We start from the raw sequence: 18,427 nt of genomic DNA, 5'->3' as shown, positions 1-18,427 counted from the left end.
CAGGTTTAATTGCAGTGTTGGCTCTTTGCAACAAATAAATGGGTTTGGATTGCAGTTTGAACCCTTGGTCTCTAAAAGGTTCACCATCACTGGGCTAGGAGACATGTGGAGAAAGAAATTGATTTAAAACAAAATACAAGGCTAGGGGTGTAGCTCAGTGGTAGAGCATATGCCTGGCATGTGTGAGGTCCTGAGTTCCATCCCCAGTGCCAAAACATACAAAAACAAAAAAAAGAGAAACAGAACATAGAATCACCCCCCTCCTGACAATCTCTTGGGGCATGCAAAGACTCTCCTTTGGGGGCCCGTGCCCTTTGTCCACGTCTATGTGTGAAGACAGTGCTGTCTGGGGCCATTCTCTCTGCCCAAGTACATTAGTTTTCAAGTGGGCTGTGAACACAGTTTGTGTATTTTCACTTAAGAAAATGATATCAGGTGTGGTATCACAGAGACAAACTGGAGAAAGTCACACAGCAGTCATTATCTGTCAAGTCCTTGCTCTGAGGAGCCTCTGAGAGTCACTTTTCATCCACTGAACATCTTGAGGGGACAGAAAATCAAGCTTGTTTGCCCACAGGCCAAGGAGTGGCATGTGGCCTGGGCTACATCAAGTCAACTCTCTCTCAGGACTTTGAACTGTGGGTGCAGTGACAGGAGGGTGTTAAATGACGGGAGCCTGCTCATCCAGGAGCAGACTGAGTCTTGTGTTCCCACGCCCATCACCCCCAGCCCAGCCCACTCAGCTGCCTCGCTCTGCGCCTGCTCCCCCAGCCTGCCCTTTGACCCTGCCGCTGCCGCTCGCTAGCGTCCTCACACAGCGATCTTTTCCTGCGGAAGTGTCCAGTTGCTTTCTGTTGCCTATTAGATGCAAAATCTAACAACTATTTCATTTTATAAAGTCATAGGGTGACAGAGCTTTAAGAAATCTGATAACTCATCTAGTTCAACTCTCTGGCTTCACAGTGGAGGAAATTGAAGCCTCCAGAGGTTGAGGATTTCACTCAAGGTCACATCACAGAGTTCACTGGTGACAGAACTTGGGATAAGACAAGGTCTCCTTCCCTCAGGGTAGTGCAGGCTGCTTGCTTTTTCTCTTTTAATCTCATTTTAGTCCCTCTCTCTCTCTCTCTCCTCTCTCTCGTAACTGCAACATTTAGTAGAGGACAGTGATTTAAGAATTTTGATTTTTTCCCCCCCAAACTAATAATTTGCTTTGTGTAGTTTGAAGGCTTTCAGAGATATCCTTTTAGGGATTTGGCACGTGGCAGACAGGCATCCGTTTCTGTTCTTATATGGGGCCCTGCTGCTTTCCGACTATTTGCAAATGTTCATTCTTTCACATAAAGATCGTGTTTGGAAAGGAAGTGGTTTGCACTAGGGAAATACATGGGTGGGGTTCCGAAAGGGATTATTTACTGTTTCTAAATCTGACCCTTCCAGCTGTGTGTATTTGGGGGGGACTGTCTCTCATGTGAGTAAAGTGCATATCTGCTGTCTGCTTTCAGGGACTTTGGGGAAGCCATAGCTCATGCAGCCACTGCCTTGACAGCTCAAGGCTGGGATAGGAGTTGGGAAGGGAATTCATAGTAACAGTACTGATAATGTGCCAGGCTGTTTGAAGCACGTAGCACATCTTCATTAAATCATTTAAATAGGAGCCAAGAAGGAAGGGATTGTTACCATTAACCCCTTTTATAGGTGAAGACATTAAAGCAAAGAGAGGTTAAGTAACTTGTCCCAGGTCACACAGCTTTCAAGACTGAAGAGCTGAGATTTGAATACAAGCAGGTTTTTTGCTTTTTGTTTCTCTCTTTTTTGCAGTGTGGAAGACCAAGTCCCTTACCTCACTTACCCTAGGCAAGTGCTGCACCACGGAGTTCCACCCTGGCCCTCAAGGTCCAGGCCAGGGGAACCTCTGTGGTCTTGCATCTTAACCATAGAAACTCTCCCTAAGGAGAGAAAAGTGGATTCTGTTTCTCAGGAACAAAAGGTTGTCCACTAGTCAACTGCCTTTCCACAAACACTTCTAACAGGGAGCTCTGTATGGAGAATCTCCTTTGTCCCCAAAATGCTTGGGAGGTCTATGTACAAACAAAATTCTACCACATCTTTCCTACACCAAAAAAGATTCCTGTGTCTCTCTACCTGTGTAATAAAATACCTCAAAGAACCCAGTTGTGTGGTAGTTGTGAGAACACAGTTCTTTTTGTTGTTTGAAGGCTCATAAAATAGGATCAATAAATAATGTGTTGATTGACTTTTAAAAAGAAATTCTCTTAATGGATTGCAAGCACTCCTATGGTGAAAAATACTAGTTACGATGCAAAAACACCCAAGTAATGACAAGAAAAGGCTGTGGAGTTAGAGTACCTGATAAGATCCCTTCCTCCTTAGTGGTTTGAGACGCATTTTTCTATTTGAAATTTACTAGAGAGAGATGGGAAATCATTGATGTGCCATTTTTTTTTTAGGTGCTGGGGATTGAACCTAGGGCTTGAGCTATATACCCAGGCATTTTTATATTTTGGGGGGGCCCAGTGTCCCATTAAGCTGCTAAATTGTCCAGGCTGGGTTTAAAATTGTGATCCTCCTGCTTTAGCTTCCCAAAGTGCTGGGACTATAGGTATGCACCATCATGTCCAGCTCCCTATCTCATTTTTATTTGGGCAAATAGACAGTGTAGTATTTTTTTCTTTACTCTCTCTCTCTCTAGCCCCAACTCTGCTATTGAGCCATATCCCCCATTGTAGATTTTCTTTTTAAGCAATTTAAGCATTACATTAAATCATGCAATTTAAGCATTACAAGGTTCCACTATGTCAAAACAAAACAACAATGTGTAATGATTACACCATAGAGAATTTTTTAAATGCACTAACCTTCATTTAATGTGAAAAAAATCCATTAGTAATAAAAATTATCTACTTTATTTTAGCTATCTAATTAATAGAATAATACTAGAAGGAAAGTTCTCCAGGATCCAGTAGTCATTGCTTTTTTACATAGTAGATTAATGTGAACACAAAGGACCTCAATGCTGTGTTTCACAGCCAGGTATTTCACCAGAGGCAGCAATCACTGTCCCATGAGCTGTGTTCCAGAGACTCGGCTGGTTGGGACAGGAGAGATGAGGGTGGAGGAGCAGCAGGAAGTCTGAGAAGGGAGGAGATGACCTGGCCTCCCTTGGAAACAGCTGTGTGAACTCTGTGTATGGAGGCCTCCCAACTCGGGGATCCAGGTTAGCCAGCCTGGGGCCAAACAAGCCAGTGCAAGACTCCATTCCTTTCCATTTTCTTAACACAATAGTAATTGAGCGGCTTAACATCTAAACCTAGTTTATCCCCAAAATTTTCCCTGAAATTTATCACGTAATAAAGCCCTAGTTGGGCTTCCTTTTGGTTATTAAATACTGCCGAAGTAGAGGTCTTTTATTTATCCATCATTTGTTAATATAAGACAAAACAAAACAGAAAAACAAAGCCCACCTACCATATGCCAGTCACAATGTGATACCAGAGATGGGAAACCCAAACGGTTACAACCCAGCCTGGAAAGAGGAAGACTAGGTTTTATCTCTTTGAGGGACTAATTTTATCTGTCTTTGGATCCCCAGGACCACACCAGTGGCATGACATGGTGTCATGAAAATGATCCAATAATTGTTTACTAAGGGAATGGAGCACATTGGGGGCACAGATAAGGGGCATCTAAATCAAAGTAAAAGGCAGAAATAAGGGAAGACTTCCCAGAGAAGGGGACACAATCTGACAAAGTGAAAGAGTCCTTAAAGGATAAATTAAAGAATAATTTGGCCATTGGTGAGAGGAGCACATATTAAGTCAATTTGTCAGTGGCATAAAGAAATAAAGGAAAGGGGCTTTAATTCAAGGCCAATATGTCCTCCAAAACACACACACACAGGCACACACATAAACACACACAAACACATGTCATGTGCACAGTCATGGGCTTTTGACATTCAGGAGACAGAAACACGCTTTCTTTGCAAATAATATAACTATGTGACTCTTTTTCCCAAGGACACTGCAGTAATTAATGTGTGAAGGAGAGGGGAGCTTTGTTATGCTTGAGAATGTCAGAGTTCTGCGGGGGGAAATTGACAGCATTGTGATCTATTGCAATATTTTTCTACATGGTATAATTTGAGCTTGTAACTGCTTAGCCAATTAAAGATTAAGCAGGCAGGCCTTAAATGCGAATGCACAGCTGAAAGGATGATTTATTACACTAAAGGTTATTGGGATACAGAAGCCTGATTGCATGGAGAGGAACACACTGTCAGGAGCTAGGAGCTGCTAGTCAGTGCTCCAGAACCATTCCCCCCCTGTTCAGCCAAAGAAAAACTGCTCCTTAAATCCCTCTTAGAGAGCACAATTGGGGCACAGTGACGAACTAAATGGCTTGGGAAGTCCTATAACTAAAGAAAAATAAGTTTATTAATGGTGAAGCAAACCTATCTCTAGGAAATTCTTTTTGTTTTCTTCCCACTTTTTTCTAATTATTAGTACTTGACTCATCACTGAATATTGAGACAGTGAGGATTTATAAGATTTCATCTGTTTTGCTGGAGTTACACTATAGCCAGATTTTTAAATGAATTCAAAGATAAATTCTATTAAAGCAGTTTTCTTTGTGATTATAATGTTATCCTGGTTTAGGAAATGCATTGGTCTCTGGCATTGATACTGTTGCATCTTTCATTCCATGCTGGCCCCTCCCGAGCTTTAATCACCATGTGGTGGCAGCAGCATGGGTTCGGGTGCACTGTGGAGAGGTTGCAGGGAGTGCGGGTGCAGGCGTGACCTGCAAAGATTTCTGTGGGGTTTACACTGAGTCTTGCTGGAGCAGTTGCTGAAAGTGCCTGGAAAGAGGCAAGGTCCACAGTGCAAAGGGCCTTTTGTAAGTGTTTTTCTGAATGATGAAATAAGCTGGAGAAGGTTTAATCAGAGGAATAACCAGATTTCCACTCTTAAAGACTGCTGACAGTACCCTCATGGATGGGTTAGAAAGGGACTGAGACTTGAGCTGAAACCAGGCTGGTGTCTGTTACACTGGCTCACAAGAAGCATGGGAAGAAAGAAGCAAGATTGAAGTAATGGGATGGAGGGAGATACACAAAGAAGAACATATTGATAGCACTTGGAAAACAATTGGGTGTTGAGAATGAGGAAAAGACACAACTTAGGATGATAGCCAGGCTTCTAGTAGAGGAGCTGCTATGCATCAACTAAGACAGAAATGGAGGAGGGACAGAGAGAATGATAACTTTATGGGGCACACAGATACTGATGTGTAGAGCTGTGGCAGGAAGTTGACAGTAAGGCTGGCATCCAGGAACGACATCTGGGCTCCACCTAGGAGCTTGTGTGTCATGAGCACACAGGTGAGAGCTGCAGAAGCCAAGGATAGCTTGGATGGTGGTTGCCTAAATCCTGTGGATTTCTTTGCTCAAATGGATAATTTTAGATGAAAGAATTGCAAAGTGAATTTCAAATTGAACCCTGTTTTACTCAGGAGACTGCGCAACAGTTGCAGTAAATGTTTGTGGACAGATTGGATGGATATATAGATGAAGAGATGATTAAATAAGTGATGAGTGTAGGTTCATGAAAATCAATAGATGTTCTCTTTTGCTTTGTCTTGCAATTTGTTTCTGTTTCAGCACTGGCATGAAAAAATGTGAATACCTTAAAAAAGCAAAAAAGGCACCATTTGGATGCAATATGTGGGGGATTTTATTTCTGCTTTTAAAAATCAATGAGGCTTTCATTCTTGAAGCCTGCTAATTTCAGACTATTTGATGTATATTCCTGCTTGATACTGATGCCCTGGCAGTCACTGACCAAGTGCTGCCTTTGTAGCAAAACCAGCTGGAGATGACCAGTCAAGTGGCAGACAGGGTACCATTCAGCAAGCAAGCAAGCAAGTTATTTTGTGCATGACTTTTCTTGAGTAAATATGAGTCTTCGGTCTATATCCTTTGCCAGAGAGGAAGTGAGTTTAAAAGAAAGATATGTGGGATGCAGGCACTGACTTGTAACATCCATGTCTCACGTGAGTGGCCCCAGTTGTTCTCAGGGGCTGTAGAATAGACCAAAACTCCTTGATAATCACACCACAATCAAGCCAGTTGGAAACACATCATCCACTATCACTGATGGATAACTTTATCTTGAGAGAAAACGTACAAGTAGTTCTGGCTCTTTAGAAATCACTGAAGGAATATTTTAAAATGCACAAAATAGCCAAAGTATTTTTTTTGTTTTGTTTTGTTTTTTTGATACCAGGGATCAACTTTAGGACCTTGAGCTTGTGAGGCAGGCACTGGAACCACTGAGCTAAATCTCCGGCCCTGGCCAAAGTGTTTTTAACACCTCACTACAAGCATCTAAAATTATGGGAACTGGCAAGGAAATTATAAGCCCATGCTGTGGTTCTGGGAGGTTATTAGGACTCAGATTTGCTATCTGCTGAGACTTTTCTCTGCTCTCCATTGATTAAGCTTTGAGTGAAATGGAGCAGAGACCTCAGTTCATTCAATCCTGGCACGTTATTTGTGTCTACAATTTCCCCATAAATTTGGAGGAGAGACAGAAATTGCAGATGCAGGGATTTAAATCCTCTTGTGCTGCATTTGTCAAGATGAACAGATTGTAAACTACTTCTTGCAAATATGATATGCATCTGGGCATCAAGCTAATAACTCTGAACCACGGGCTCATTCATTTGTGTAGTGCTTCCCTCCAGAAGTTTCTGAGATTGCCTCTGGAGTTATTATATATCCCAGAGCTGTTCAGTTGAGCTGTTCAGTTGAGCTGTTGAGTGGGAAGATTAGAGAGACTATCTGGGTAAGGAATTTAGAGGGCTTTCTTAGTGAAACGGAAATGACAAATTTTTCTGTTTATATCATCATGGTCTTTACAAATTATGCATTTGGAATACTCAGTTGAGCATTTCTGAGGAAAGCAAGAAGAGATTTGTACAGTCATCAACATTATCTTAGAAACTTGCAAGAAATTCACATCATTTAGATGCTTCTGGCTCTTGTGTTGAAAACAATCTGTGTACTTTTCATCTCTGGAAGGGCTTTATCCTCTGATCTCTCTGTTAGAAGTAATTTCTTTTTTGCTTCTTGTTTTGATTTTTTCAAAGTTCAGTTACATAAGCTACCTGTTAATATATTATCATGTAGAAAATGTAAATATTAAAGATAACACTGGGGTCCTTTTTTATTATTATGTCAAATTTTGATGCCCCCCCCCATTCTCTTCAGTTATAGCACTATTGATAGGTTTTTGTGCTATTAGTTTGGACTAAATGTGTATGTAGTATTTTTGTGCATATGAATGTATTATTTTGGATAAGTATCAGCAATAAATCTGGGAGCTCAGTCAGCAGAGAGCAATTTCATTCCTTTTATTCTTTTTCTATTGTAGCATAATATTCCATAGTATTGTATGCCACAGTTAACTTATTTGTGTGGTTCTGAATTTTCATTATAGTTTATCCTACTTTGAAGGGTAAGTTGCGTAGAATTCTTTGTAGTAAAAATCATAAATTCCATTGATTTTAATGGAAAAAACTATGCATTTCTAAGCCCTCAATTAATATCCATTGTGCCACACCAAATATTGCTCCAATGGACACAGTTTACTTCCATAGTCAACATTTTATTACACAATCAACCATACCCCATGATTAATTAGCCTACAATATGGCTCCTTCTCTCATTCTGCATTTACTGATTGTGCATCTAAGATTTTGATATATTTGTTCATCTTACAAATAGTCACTGAGCACCTACTATGTGTCAAACACAGCTTAGGGTGCTGGGAAAATGGCGATAAACAAAAGAGAAATCCCTGCTCTCAAGGAAATTACCTCCTGGAAGACAGATAAGTAAGATAAGAAGACAGATAAGTAAGCTATGAAGGGTGCTAGATAGTGGTCTGCCCCAAAGAGAAAAACATGAAGCAGAGAAGGTGCCTCACTGAGAAGGCTGTTGAATAAAGACTGGAAAAAGTGAAGGAGGAGCTTCGAGAGTGTCTGGAATAAAAGTAGTCCCAAGATGTTTTCTAGGACCAGATGAATTTTTCTGACAGAAAACTGGCCAGAGTCTTTTCTGACCTGCAGTTTATCATTTGGCTTCTTGTCCTTTATTATTTCTCAGCAGTGGGATTTCCCACCTCAAATCATATACTTTCCTCTAGTGGCTTCCCTGTAAGAGGCAAAGGTGGCCACAGTTTTCAGAGAGCAATGAATCACTCAACATATAAAGTTTAAAACATGAGAACGGGTTTGTAGGCTCCTCACTCTCTCCTGGGATTGGAGGCATTGGCAGGGAAGATGTGGTTAGCCCTCTCATGCGGAGATTGGGGAGCAATTTGTCTCTGCTTAAGGCCACAGGATAGAGAGAGGGGAGCCCAGCTACTGGGTGGAAGAGAACTCAACCTATGGGAAAATGAGCAAATTTTCTATTGATGGCCAGATATCTGCTTCTCCATGGGCTTTGTCTGGATGTAAAACTCAGCCTTTCTGATTATTAGTTGGATAGCCACAGGCACATTACTTCATCTCTGTGAGCTGCATTTTCCTCTGTGAAATGGGTATAATAAGAGAGGTTATTTCATAGGGTTGATATGGGGATTAAATGAAATCAAAGAGGTACAGTGCTTATATTAGGTGTCTGAAACATAGTTAGGCTCTCAGTCAGCAGATACGCCAACACTGTGCTGGCTCTGGCAGTTAGCATATGTACTACATAAGCCATCACCATCACCATTATCGTTTCCTGGTCTCAGCAGGGAATGGCACCAAGTTTGGGGTTAAAGAAGGCATTGTTTAGTACCTCATAGAACTTAGTGTTGAAGATTCAGCTTAAAAGCTGCCTAGACAAGTCTGTAATCTTCAAGGCAGGAAAAGCACTTTTAAAAAATGCTCTAAGAAGTAGGCAGAGAGTTCAGGATTTTCAGGAATGGTGTTGATTTACAAATGGGCTTCCCTGGCATCAGAGCAGGGTGGGAGTGCGGGACAAAATGGAACCGTTTCAGAGCCATCAAAGGCACCTGTGAGACAGGATGCTGAGCTGCTATGACCACGACGCTGCTTGATATAAATGCCTGTGAAATGAGAGAGAAGCCTGCAGTGAAAACCACCCAGAGGCCAAAGAGCTCCTCGTGGCTTCATTCTGTGTCTCTTTAGTCCCAGTTTGTTCTCAGTTGCATGGAAACAACCAAAGCTGACAACCAAAGCTTTCAGCTACAAATCTAGCTCACAGCTTCAAGAGAGCTAAGCATATAAATCTCAGGGTTCAGATGTCTCTAAAAATAATACACTGCATTTTTCTTTTGTTGGGAGGCTCTGTGGAATAGTTTGAAATGCTCCTCAGGTCTGACCCAGGTTTGAATCCCAGCTCTGTTGTACTGTGTAACTCTGGACCAGCTGTGTAAACTCTCTGGACTTCATTGTTCTTGTTGGGGCAGTGGAGACTAAAACTATATTCACCTATAAGGTGACTATGGAGGTGAAATGGGAGAAAGTATATAAAAGACTCAGCACTGAACCCAGCACCTAGTAAATATATGTTATTATGATTGAAATCTCCTGGATGGATGATTTTCTAATAAATGAGGAGAGTATAAATGTAGAAAATGAGAAGGGAAACAAGACATAGAGAAAATTGGGGCAGACTGTTAAAAGCTAATTCTGGAAGCCAGGTATTTATGACTGTTAAAAAAAATCCTGAGAGAGGAAAAGAATAAAGCTGGCAAGGACTCAAAGGCACAAGCTTAGCTTTGCTTTTTGCCAAGGTTTCACCCATCTGGCCTTGGCTTCTCTGCTGTTTTTTCTTCCAAATAGCATCTGGGAAGCCCGGTGGTGGTGAAAGCCAGGGCAAGGAGATAGATCATCTCTAAATCACCCCAAATTTCCACACTCAGTGAAGGCATTTAAGAAATACACATATTATTCTTCTGCAGCACAGAAATTCCTTTGAGGCTAATAGAAGAGGCAGACCTGTCAGGTGAATCCAGCGACCACAGGCTGACATAATCCTATTGCTTTTTGGCTGACAGCTCATGCAGAGAAAAATCCTCTCTGATCCAGATAAAGGTAAATTTAGTTTAAATCCCAACACAAAAATCTAACCCTCTACGATCAGCATCTGGTCCCAGGCTATTATGATCTTGGACACCAGAAATAGCAGGAATTCTATCAATACATTTTTACTGTTTGGGTTGTAATAATTTAATCATTGCTAAGGGGGAAATGTTGAAAGGGTAGAATAATTCATTATTTTGGGGGGTCTAAGGACACAAATGAATACAATGGACAGATATGTCCTCAGAACTGTAGCAGACCATCTTGTATGGGTGAACATACAGAAGATGAACATAAAACTGCCTAAGGGATGAAATATCCAGAAAGATAAAACGCATGGTTAACCACATCATTTGTTTTCTTTTATGTGAAGAACGGCTGGTCTGAATCCACTCCTATGGCATTATGAATTCTGATCAACTACAAAACCAGACAAAATTGCAGTTCTAAGATGGATTTTCAGTATGATCTCTTGTGATGCGCCTTTAGAAACATGATAATTTTAAGAAACCAAGTTGAAGCCTGGATCTGAATATTAGAATGTAGGACATACTTCAGAGGAAGATCAAGGGGCAATTTTTACATTATACAAAAAGTAGCTTGACCCTGTAAAATAATTGCTTTTATGGAATTAAATGGCATTTGAAGTTATGTATTATCATCAACCCCATCTGTTCAGCACACACACACACACACACACACACACACACACACACACACACACACTTTTTTTCTTAAGAGAGCAATGTTTATATTGAATTTTTGCCAAATTGCTTCCCCGACCCTTGGTTTGCCTTTGTTTCTAACATGATCTCAGCACGGTCAGCCTTTGCAGAGGTGACTTTGGATATATGAGCTCCTCTGGGAGCTAGTTACTCCGAAGCACAAGGAAATTCTCCCTTTACTGCATTCAGGCCTTTACTAGGTATTCAGCCCTTTTTTTTTTTTTTTGGTACCGGGGATTGAACCAGGACCTTGTGCTTGCCAGCCAGGCACAGCACCACAGAGCTAAACCCCACCCTATTTAGCCCTTTCTTTCAGCAACCTTGCCCCCTGGGGTGGGCCTGCCCAGCCATTCCCTTTGAAGTCTGCAGAGGGTACACATCCCTTGGGTCCGTGGTGGCAAACCTATGGCACATGTGCCACAGTGGGCTGTTTGTTAGCACTGAAAGCTCTCAAAGGTTCACCATCACTGCCTTAGGTGACGTTGCTGAGGGTGTGCACACCTCTGCTTATTCCTACAACAGCCTCAGCTAGCTACACCACTCATCTAATGCTGAGTTGGATGTGCAGCCCAGTGTGAGACCCAGAGTAACTGGAGATTTCTGTTCTCAGTGGGATGCAATATGTCAGCTTAGGCTTATGCTTTAAGATTTGGGATTCAGTTTTGCCATTCAGATCTGTGTATATGAAAACTCCAAAGCAATTTTTCTTGAATGCATTTTACTTTGAATTTGAAATATGTTTTGGATGCTTTTTATTTAGTCAGGGACAGGCACGGGACTACAACCATTATTTAGACTAGAACTTTTTTACACTTGATGTAAGAGAAAAGTTGGCAGGCTTGTTTAGAATAATTGCATAGAAGGCAATGGACCCAATTTATGTAAAGAATTATTGAAAGAATACAAAACTTTCATGGTGATCCTGCTAAATCATTCAGTCACTAACTGACATTTGTCCAGGTATGGATTCTCTGCTTTGCTAGCTTTCAAAGCAGAGCAAAGGAGCAATTATTTAAAAGGGATGGTGAAAACTAGTATTGAAGAGAGAAATCCTGGAGAATGGATAAATATTGAGTGATTATTCTCTCCTAAATAATGTAATTCACAGACCTTGAACCAGGGAACCATTTCTCAGTCTGTGTCTGCACTTGGCAATCTTTGACATTATCATTAAAAGGTAAATGCACTGTCAGTAATATTAACTACATTTTAAAATAATTCTCTTATTCTTTTAAAAATTTCTACTTTATTTTATATTAAATATTTCCTATGCGGGGCTGGGGATTTAGCTCAGTGGTTCTGCCACCTGCTGAGCAAGCACAAGGTCCCAAGTTCGATCCCTGGTACCAAAAAAAGAAATATTTCCTATGCACAAAGTGGGTGTAGTTAGGCTTAAGTCTAAGTCTGGGAATGTAGCTCCTTTGAAAATATGCGTTTCTCTTTCACATTTCTAGTTGATGCTAAAAAAAAGTGAGAAATTATAAATCGAATTCCTTTCCTCTGCTCTATACATAAAAATTCTAAAATGTAGGAAGGAGAAAGTGTAACATTTTCATCAATTAATCATCTCTAGACTTAATAACAGAAACACTTCAGGCAATCAGAAAAAGGAGAAAAGAAACATCTTTAATTGATTCCTCGGAGAATCTTATTTTTCCAAGTTGTAAAGAAACTGTTCTGATGTTTTCTATTTGGCTGTTTCAGAGATATACAAATGAAATACAGAACAAAGACAATGAAATGCTAATGAGAAGCAGGATGATTCTAAAATATCCCTATATGGTCTGTAGGGAACAAAAACAGTTGACACTATGAGGGGAATAGAAGCAAACATAAACAAGGGATTTTTACCCTTGCAAAACTACAAGGTTCCTTTGCCTTGGAGAGAGCCACTGGGCCAGATTTCTTCTGACATTACAGATAGGGATGTCAGTGGCACTGTGGGACAGGAGCATCACACAGTGTCACCTGTCATGAGTGTGTGGGGCTCAGAAGTGTCCGTCGTGATGTCCCCAGACACAAGGAAGGCCTTCTGTGCAGCCTCCCAGATCAACACACCAGCCAGTCAACCACACATCAGTATTTTCTGTCTTTTGCCACCGGTGGGTGCAATCAGTGTAGTAGTAGATTTGTAAAATGCAGTCCTGGGTTTCTACTGTGTTGAAATCCCTCCCATTTTCCATTTCAATACTTACAAGCTTTGAAATTATGCCATCATGAGCTTATGATCATATGGAGTCAATTTTAAACTCAATATTCTTTAATATCCCTTTTTCATACATATTTTTACCCTGTATTTAAAGTTTGGGATTAAAAAGTTTAAGGAGGTTAGATAAACAGAATAAATTAAAGGGTAGGACATTTTAAAAAGCACCAATTTACCTTGTTCTCCAATGTTTTAAGATTTAGAAAATATGTTAGTATTTCAAAGTAAAACCCTCTTTCAGACTGTCTCACCTAGGGTGAGACTGGATTCCTTTACTGTGAGCACACAGTAGGTGCTCAATAAATGCTTGTTGCGGGAATGAATGATCATAAAGAGATACTTATGTTTCTCTTGTACCACAACAAATAAAATCTAAAAGTAGTGTTATTTTTGCCCATGACATTTAGGTAACAAAATGAAGTTCAGTATAAAAGTTGATGTGACATTTAAAGGTAGAAATTTAAGATTTAAAAAAATCTAGGGTCTGCCTATGAATTTCCAAATATAGCATGTTTGACCAGGAAAACAGACGTGAATATATGTGAATGAATTTTAGATTAAAGGAAACTTTCACTATAAACTGTGTAAGTTTAAATTAACATGAAGAAAACACAATTATTTGCAAAACCAACCATATATAGTAAGAAAAACGTCAATCCCCTTTAAACCTTCACTCTCAATACTGTTTGTGCAAAACTGCTTGTAGTGTTCTCAGATGGGTGCCTCGGGCTAGTTGCATCAGAAACATCCCCTTTAAGTTGCACACAGAAACACTGTGGCCTGCCATTGCCTTTAACTAGACGGCGTTGTACAAGGTCATGGCTGTGCTTTCAAACAACTGGTCTGGATGTGTGAGACCTGCAGAACAGGCAGCAGCAGCTGGAAGGCATCCTGGACATATGTCGTGCTATTGCTACCCTGTGAGAGGAAAAAATGTAGATGCAGGGTCATTTCTGTAGTTCAATCTTGACAATTCTCCCAGAATAGAGGGAACATTACCAAATTGGAACATTGTATCATTGGCGCTTATAGAAAACGTAAACACATTCTTTTAGATGGAGTATATCTAGCTCTTCGCTATCTGTATTAACAGAATTCACTCAAGATGAGTCAAACCATTTCTGTGAGCTTTTAAGGCACATCTGCGTATGTATATCCATGACTCAGAATGTCCAGTTTTATCTGTTCCTTTCCCAGATCAGTCCTACTGCCCTGAAAGCCTGGTATGCAGGGGATCGTGTTACAACCTATAGCAATATAAACAGAATGGTCTACAGAAAGCTAACTGGAGATAGTATTGTAAATTATTCAAGGCCAAATCCTTGAACACTGTTCCCCACCCATGCATATTGATACCTTTTGCTTGTATGGTTTATAATAGTCTGATATTACTATTTTTGCTCTGTGGTACATTTCTAAGCAGTATTAAACAAACAGCCCATTTAAAGTCTAGGATGGGCCTGGGGTTGTAGCTCAGTGGTAGAGCCCCTTGCCTAGCATGAGGAAGGCTCTGGTTTTGATCCCCAGAAGAGTAAAATAAATAATAAAATAAATCAGCTGCATGTGATGACACATGCCTATAATTCCAGTTACTTGGGAGGGAGGCAAGAGAACCCAGGTTCAAAGCCAGCCTGGGAAGCTTTGCAAGACTGTCTCAAAATAAAAACAAACAAACAAAAAGGGCTGAGGATGTAGCTCAGTGTGAAGACTTTGGGTTCAACCTCCAGTACTGCAATCAACCAATTAATCAATCAAGTTTCAGGTAACTAAAATGTGAAACTTTTTACTGGGGGAATAAATAAACCTTTGCCCTCATATTTGTGATGGCTGATGAGGTAATTAGTCTAATTAAACAGGTATTTTTAACTTCTAACTTCCAGGGTTTCCTCTTATGCATATCTGTCCCTCTGGACCTGTCTCTACAGCTCCTGTCCTTTCTGGTTGACTCCACTGCACCATGTGACAGTGGATTAGCTCTTGGTATTGTCACTCTGTTATGGTTGTCCTTGGGTAGCTTTCCTTAATAGTAAGGGATGATCCCCAAATACACTGCTATAAATATTTACATAGCCCTCTGAAAGTTTTGTCATTTCCAAATTTTGCCATTGACAGCTACTTGAGAAAGTAAAAACTACTGGATAGGCGTTGTCCATGTGTTGTCTCAGCTTGTGAACAACTTGTGGATTTGGTGGGTGCCAGTGGTACTGATATTTTGCCCACAGTGGAAGAGTTTCCTCTAACAACCACTGGTAGAATACAGTGCCCATGCTCCAAGATGACAAGTCTCACTGGGCCTTTTTTCTTCTCTCTTCTATCACTATTAGCAAAGCCATACCATTGTTGGAGTAGCTTCACGTTAGAACTACAAAGTCCAGATGCGCAGGCTGGCCATGGAGTAAGCAGTCACAGGGGAAGGTACCCTTGTTATTGAATGGGCAGAGGCCACATTCTGTCACTTTTTGATAGCCCAGAGCTTAGACTCAGCTGAACAATAGGTTATTGTGAAGGGAGGGAAATGCCCATTTTAATGAAAATCACCACTGAGCAATAATCCCTCATTGCAGCCAATAAGCACAGTGTTAAATCTAGTGTCAAACTTGGCAACAGAAATCTACCTCGGCTGGAGGAAACAGTGACAGAAATAATGTGCAAGCTTAGTGTTTCTTTTTATAATCAGAAGTTCTTGAAAATTAGGTATTGTTTCACCAGAGGGTTTACAGCTGGTTGAGCTACACAAACGTACTCAGAAAACACGGCTGCTGATTAGATTTAGAAGTATTGCAATAACACTTGCTGCCTGGGAGAAAGAAAAACAAAAAGAAAAAAAAAAATCTAGCACTCACATTTGCTTTGATTCAGAAATACCTTCTCTCCTGGGGCCACTTACCTCTAACAATACACTATTGATCATAGGGTTAAGGACCTCAGCCTTCTTGTTGCTCTGTGGAATCAAAAGTATGAAATTTACAGATTAGGGGCTCATAATGTAAGGCTTGCCACATAAAATGTGAGACACTAGCTTTGTTCAGGGATCTCTCAGAGAGGAAGGGGAACTGCAATGCTTACTATAGACCAGGCTTTGTATGTGGTGGCTCCCCTATGTGATTTCATTTAATTTCAACAGAAATCCTAACAGGCAGGCATGTACTATGATAACTTCAATTTCGAGGTAAGAAAATAGGTTGAGTAATTGTGTAAGGTCACAGTAGCTAGGAATGTACACTCAGATCTTTGCAACTATTTAAAGTTGTGGCAGGTCTGGGAGTAGTGTGATGTTAGGCTAAACTGTGCAAGTAGTAGGTTAGATTCTATCTCTACTTAAAAATTTTGATAACAGGGCCGGGGATTTAGCTCAGTGGCACTGCACCTTCCTCGCAAGCACAAGGTCCTGAGTTTGATCCCCAGTACCAAAAAACAAACAAACAAAAAAACAAACAAAAATTTTGATAATATATTGTGATAGTTTTTGCCTTTTTTATTTTAAAAATATTGCAGTAAGATACCTATTTAGCTTACTGAGTTGTTTTTCTAATTTCTTTTTTGGGCCTCCTCAATTTTGCAGATAGTTAAGACCCTTTACTTACCCTAATCTTAGCTCTGGTTTAGTCTTTTTCTTTTTTTTCCTTTCTGCTTTAAATGCAAGCATGAATACATAGTTATAGGGGATCTTCCAGAATAGTAGCAAAATTAAACCATCTTTAAGTATAATTTGCAATCAGGTTTGTAGATCCAAGTTTGAAAAACATGAGTATATGTAAAGTAAGAAGTTCAAAGTACAATATAAAGTAGGTGTTCAAAAACTGGGAGCTAATGTATCATTATCCTTATTTATGATGTTCGTTTTTTAATCAACAGTCTTCCCTATCTAAAATGTGCAACCTACTCTTAGGTAATAAATCATTAAAGGGACTGGAGAGAGGGGGCAATCTTAATGGGTGATTTCCATCATTATACCTGGAAGAGTTTATGGCAAACAAAAGCATATAAATTAAGTACATCTTCCCAGAGCAGCTTACTTTCATTGACATTACTCTACTAAAAGTAAAGTGATGTCTTACAGAGAAAACCATAATGGAATCTTGGGGGAAAAAAAGACTCCTTAAAACCCCAGTCATTTTAGTAAGTAACCAGAAAATCCATTATGGTATTTGGTTTCATGTTTATTTGATTATCAATAAACCTCTAAAATATAATCAAAATGAGGGCAATAAAATCATACTGGTTTTCAGAATCAATGAGATGTACAAGCAATTTAAATAGAGCCTGGAGAGCAATATACACTCATTAACTTCAAGTTATGAATAATGGCTGTTTTAGAGAACAGAAACAATGACTTGATACAAATGATTCATCATAGCACAAGATCAGGGGCATTGTTATGATGAGATGACATTTCAGTAAACCCTAATAGGGATGTAGCTTTTTCTTTCTATAAAATGATGTGTCTGTTCCTGACTTCGTGCATGCAGACATTTACATGCATGTGGGTTTATGTACAGATATAAGTTCAGGCACACACACACATCTGTTAGACCCTTGCTACACAAAATGTGGGCTATGGATCAGAAACATTCTGATCACCTGAGAGCTTATTGGCAATACAGGATTTCTGTCCTCATCCCAGATGTATTGAATCAGAATCTGGATTTTAACAAGATTTCCAAGTGATTTGTGTGCACATTCAGATATGAGAAACATTGTGCTGGAATACAATATGTTAAAAGGAAGGGAAAACAATGCTGTGAATATTGCCCACTAATGGAGATATACTAATGTTTAACATAATCACTAATGTTTAACATAAATCACACCAAATATAATACACACCCACATAAGTGGACACAGACACCCTCATCCCCAGGCAATCACAGGACACAAACCTGTCCTGTCCTGTCTGTCTGGTGCACCTGTGGGCAGCCCGTGCGAGTTGAGAGATTAACTGAGGGGCCTCAGTTTCCTCACCTCGTAAACTGTGGAACAAGCGAGGAGAGGGAAGAATAGAGGCTTGGGAACCCGGATTGCCAAGGACATCCCATTGTGATCAAGCCCTTACACCTCTCTGTAGACCTCGCATTTCCACCCAGTCCATGGGCACCGTGTAACTCAGACAATGCCAAGCACCTGAATGCATTTTATCCAGCCTAGCATATCAGGAGCTCCAGCTCCCCATCATTCTGCTGGTGCACAGTGAAGCTCTATTGATGAAGGCCTAAAATCAGACAAATAGATAGGCTGCTAATTTACCAAAGAGGAGCAGCACACTATGCTCCTTAACATGGTTATTAATTTCTTATTAACTGAGTCACTTACAGAAGTGTGGGGGACAGATATCTTTTGGGGTGACATGAGCTCCACAATGATTTCCTACTCCTTCTGA

General features: G+C 40.3%; 1 protein-coding gene across 6 annotated transcripts in view; it reads right to left on the bottom strand.

Annotated features, from left to right (window-relative positions):
• The window catches only part of Fam114a1 (family with sequence similarity 114 member A1), a 93,924-nt gene that overhangs the window by 10,456 nt on the left and 65,041 nt on the right, over positions 1-18,427 (bottom strand). For 3 of the 6 annotated variants that reach the window (XM_087187460.1, XM_004867698.3, XM_021246707.2), the window contains 2 exons: positions 15,938-15,991; positions 12,450-13,968 (listed from right to left, as the gene is read on the bottom strand). In XM_087187460.1, coding sequence (XP_087043586.1) covers positions 13,867-13,968; positions 15,938-15,991 — 156 coding nt within the window. In that variant the 3' untranslated portion in view covers positions 12,450-13,866. The other 3 variants (XR_015441341.1, XM_087187461.1, XM_087187463.1) reach the window with 2 other exon arrangements.

The sequence above is a fragment of the Heterocephalus glaber genome, unplaced genomic scaffold (assembly GCF_053883595.1).
Source record: "Heterocephalus glaber isolate CG9 unplaced genomic scaffold, H.glaber_assembly_v1.0 deba00001509, whole genome shotgun sequence".
NCBI classification, from domain to species: Eukaryota; Metazoa; Chordata; class Mammalia; order Rodentia; family Bathyergidae; genus Heterocephalus; species Heterocephalus glaber.
This window is presented reverse-complemented; position numbering and strand designations above follow the sequence as displayed.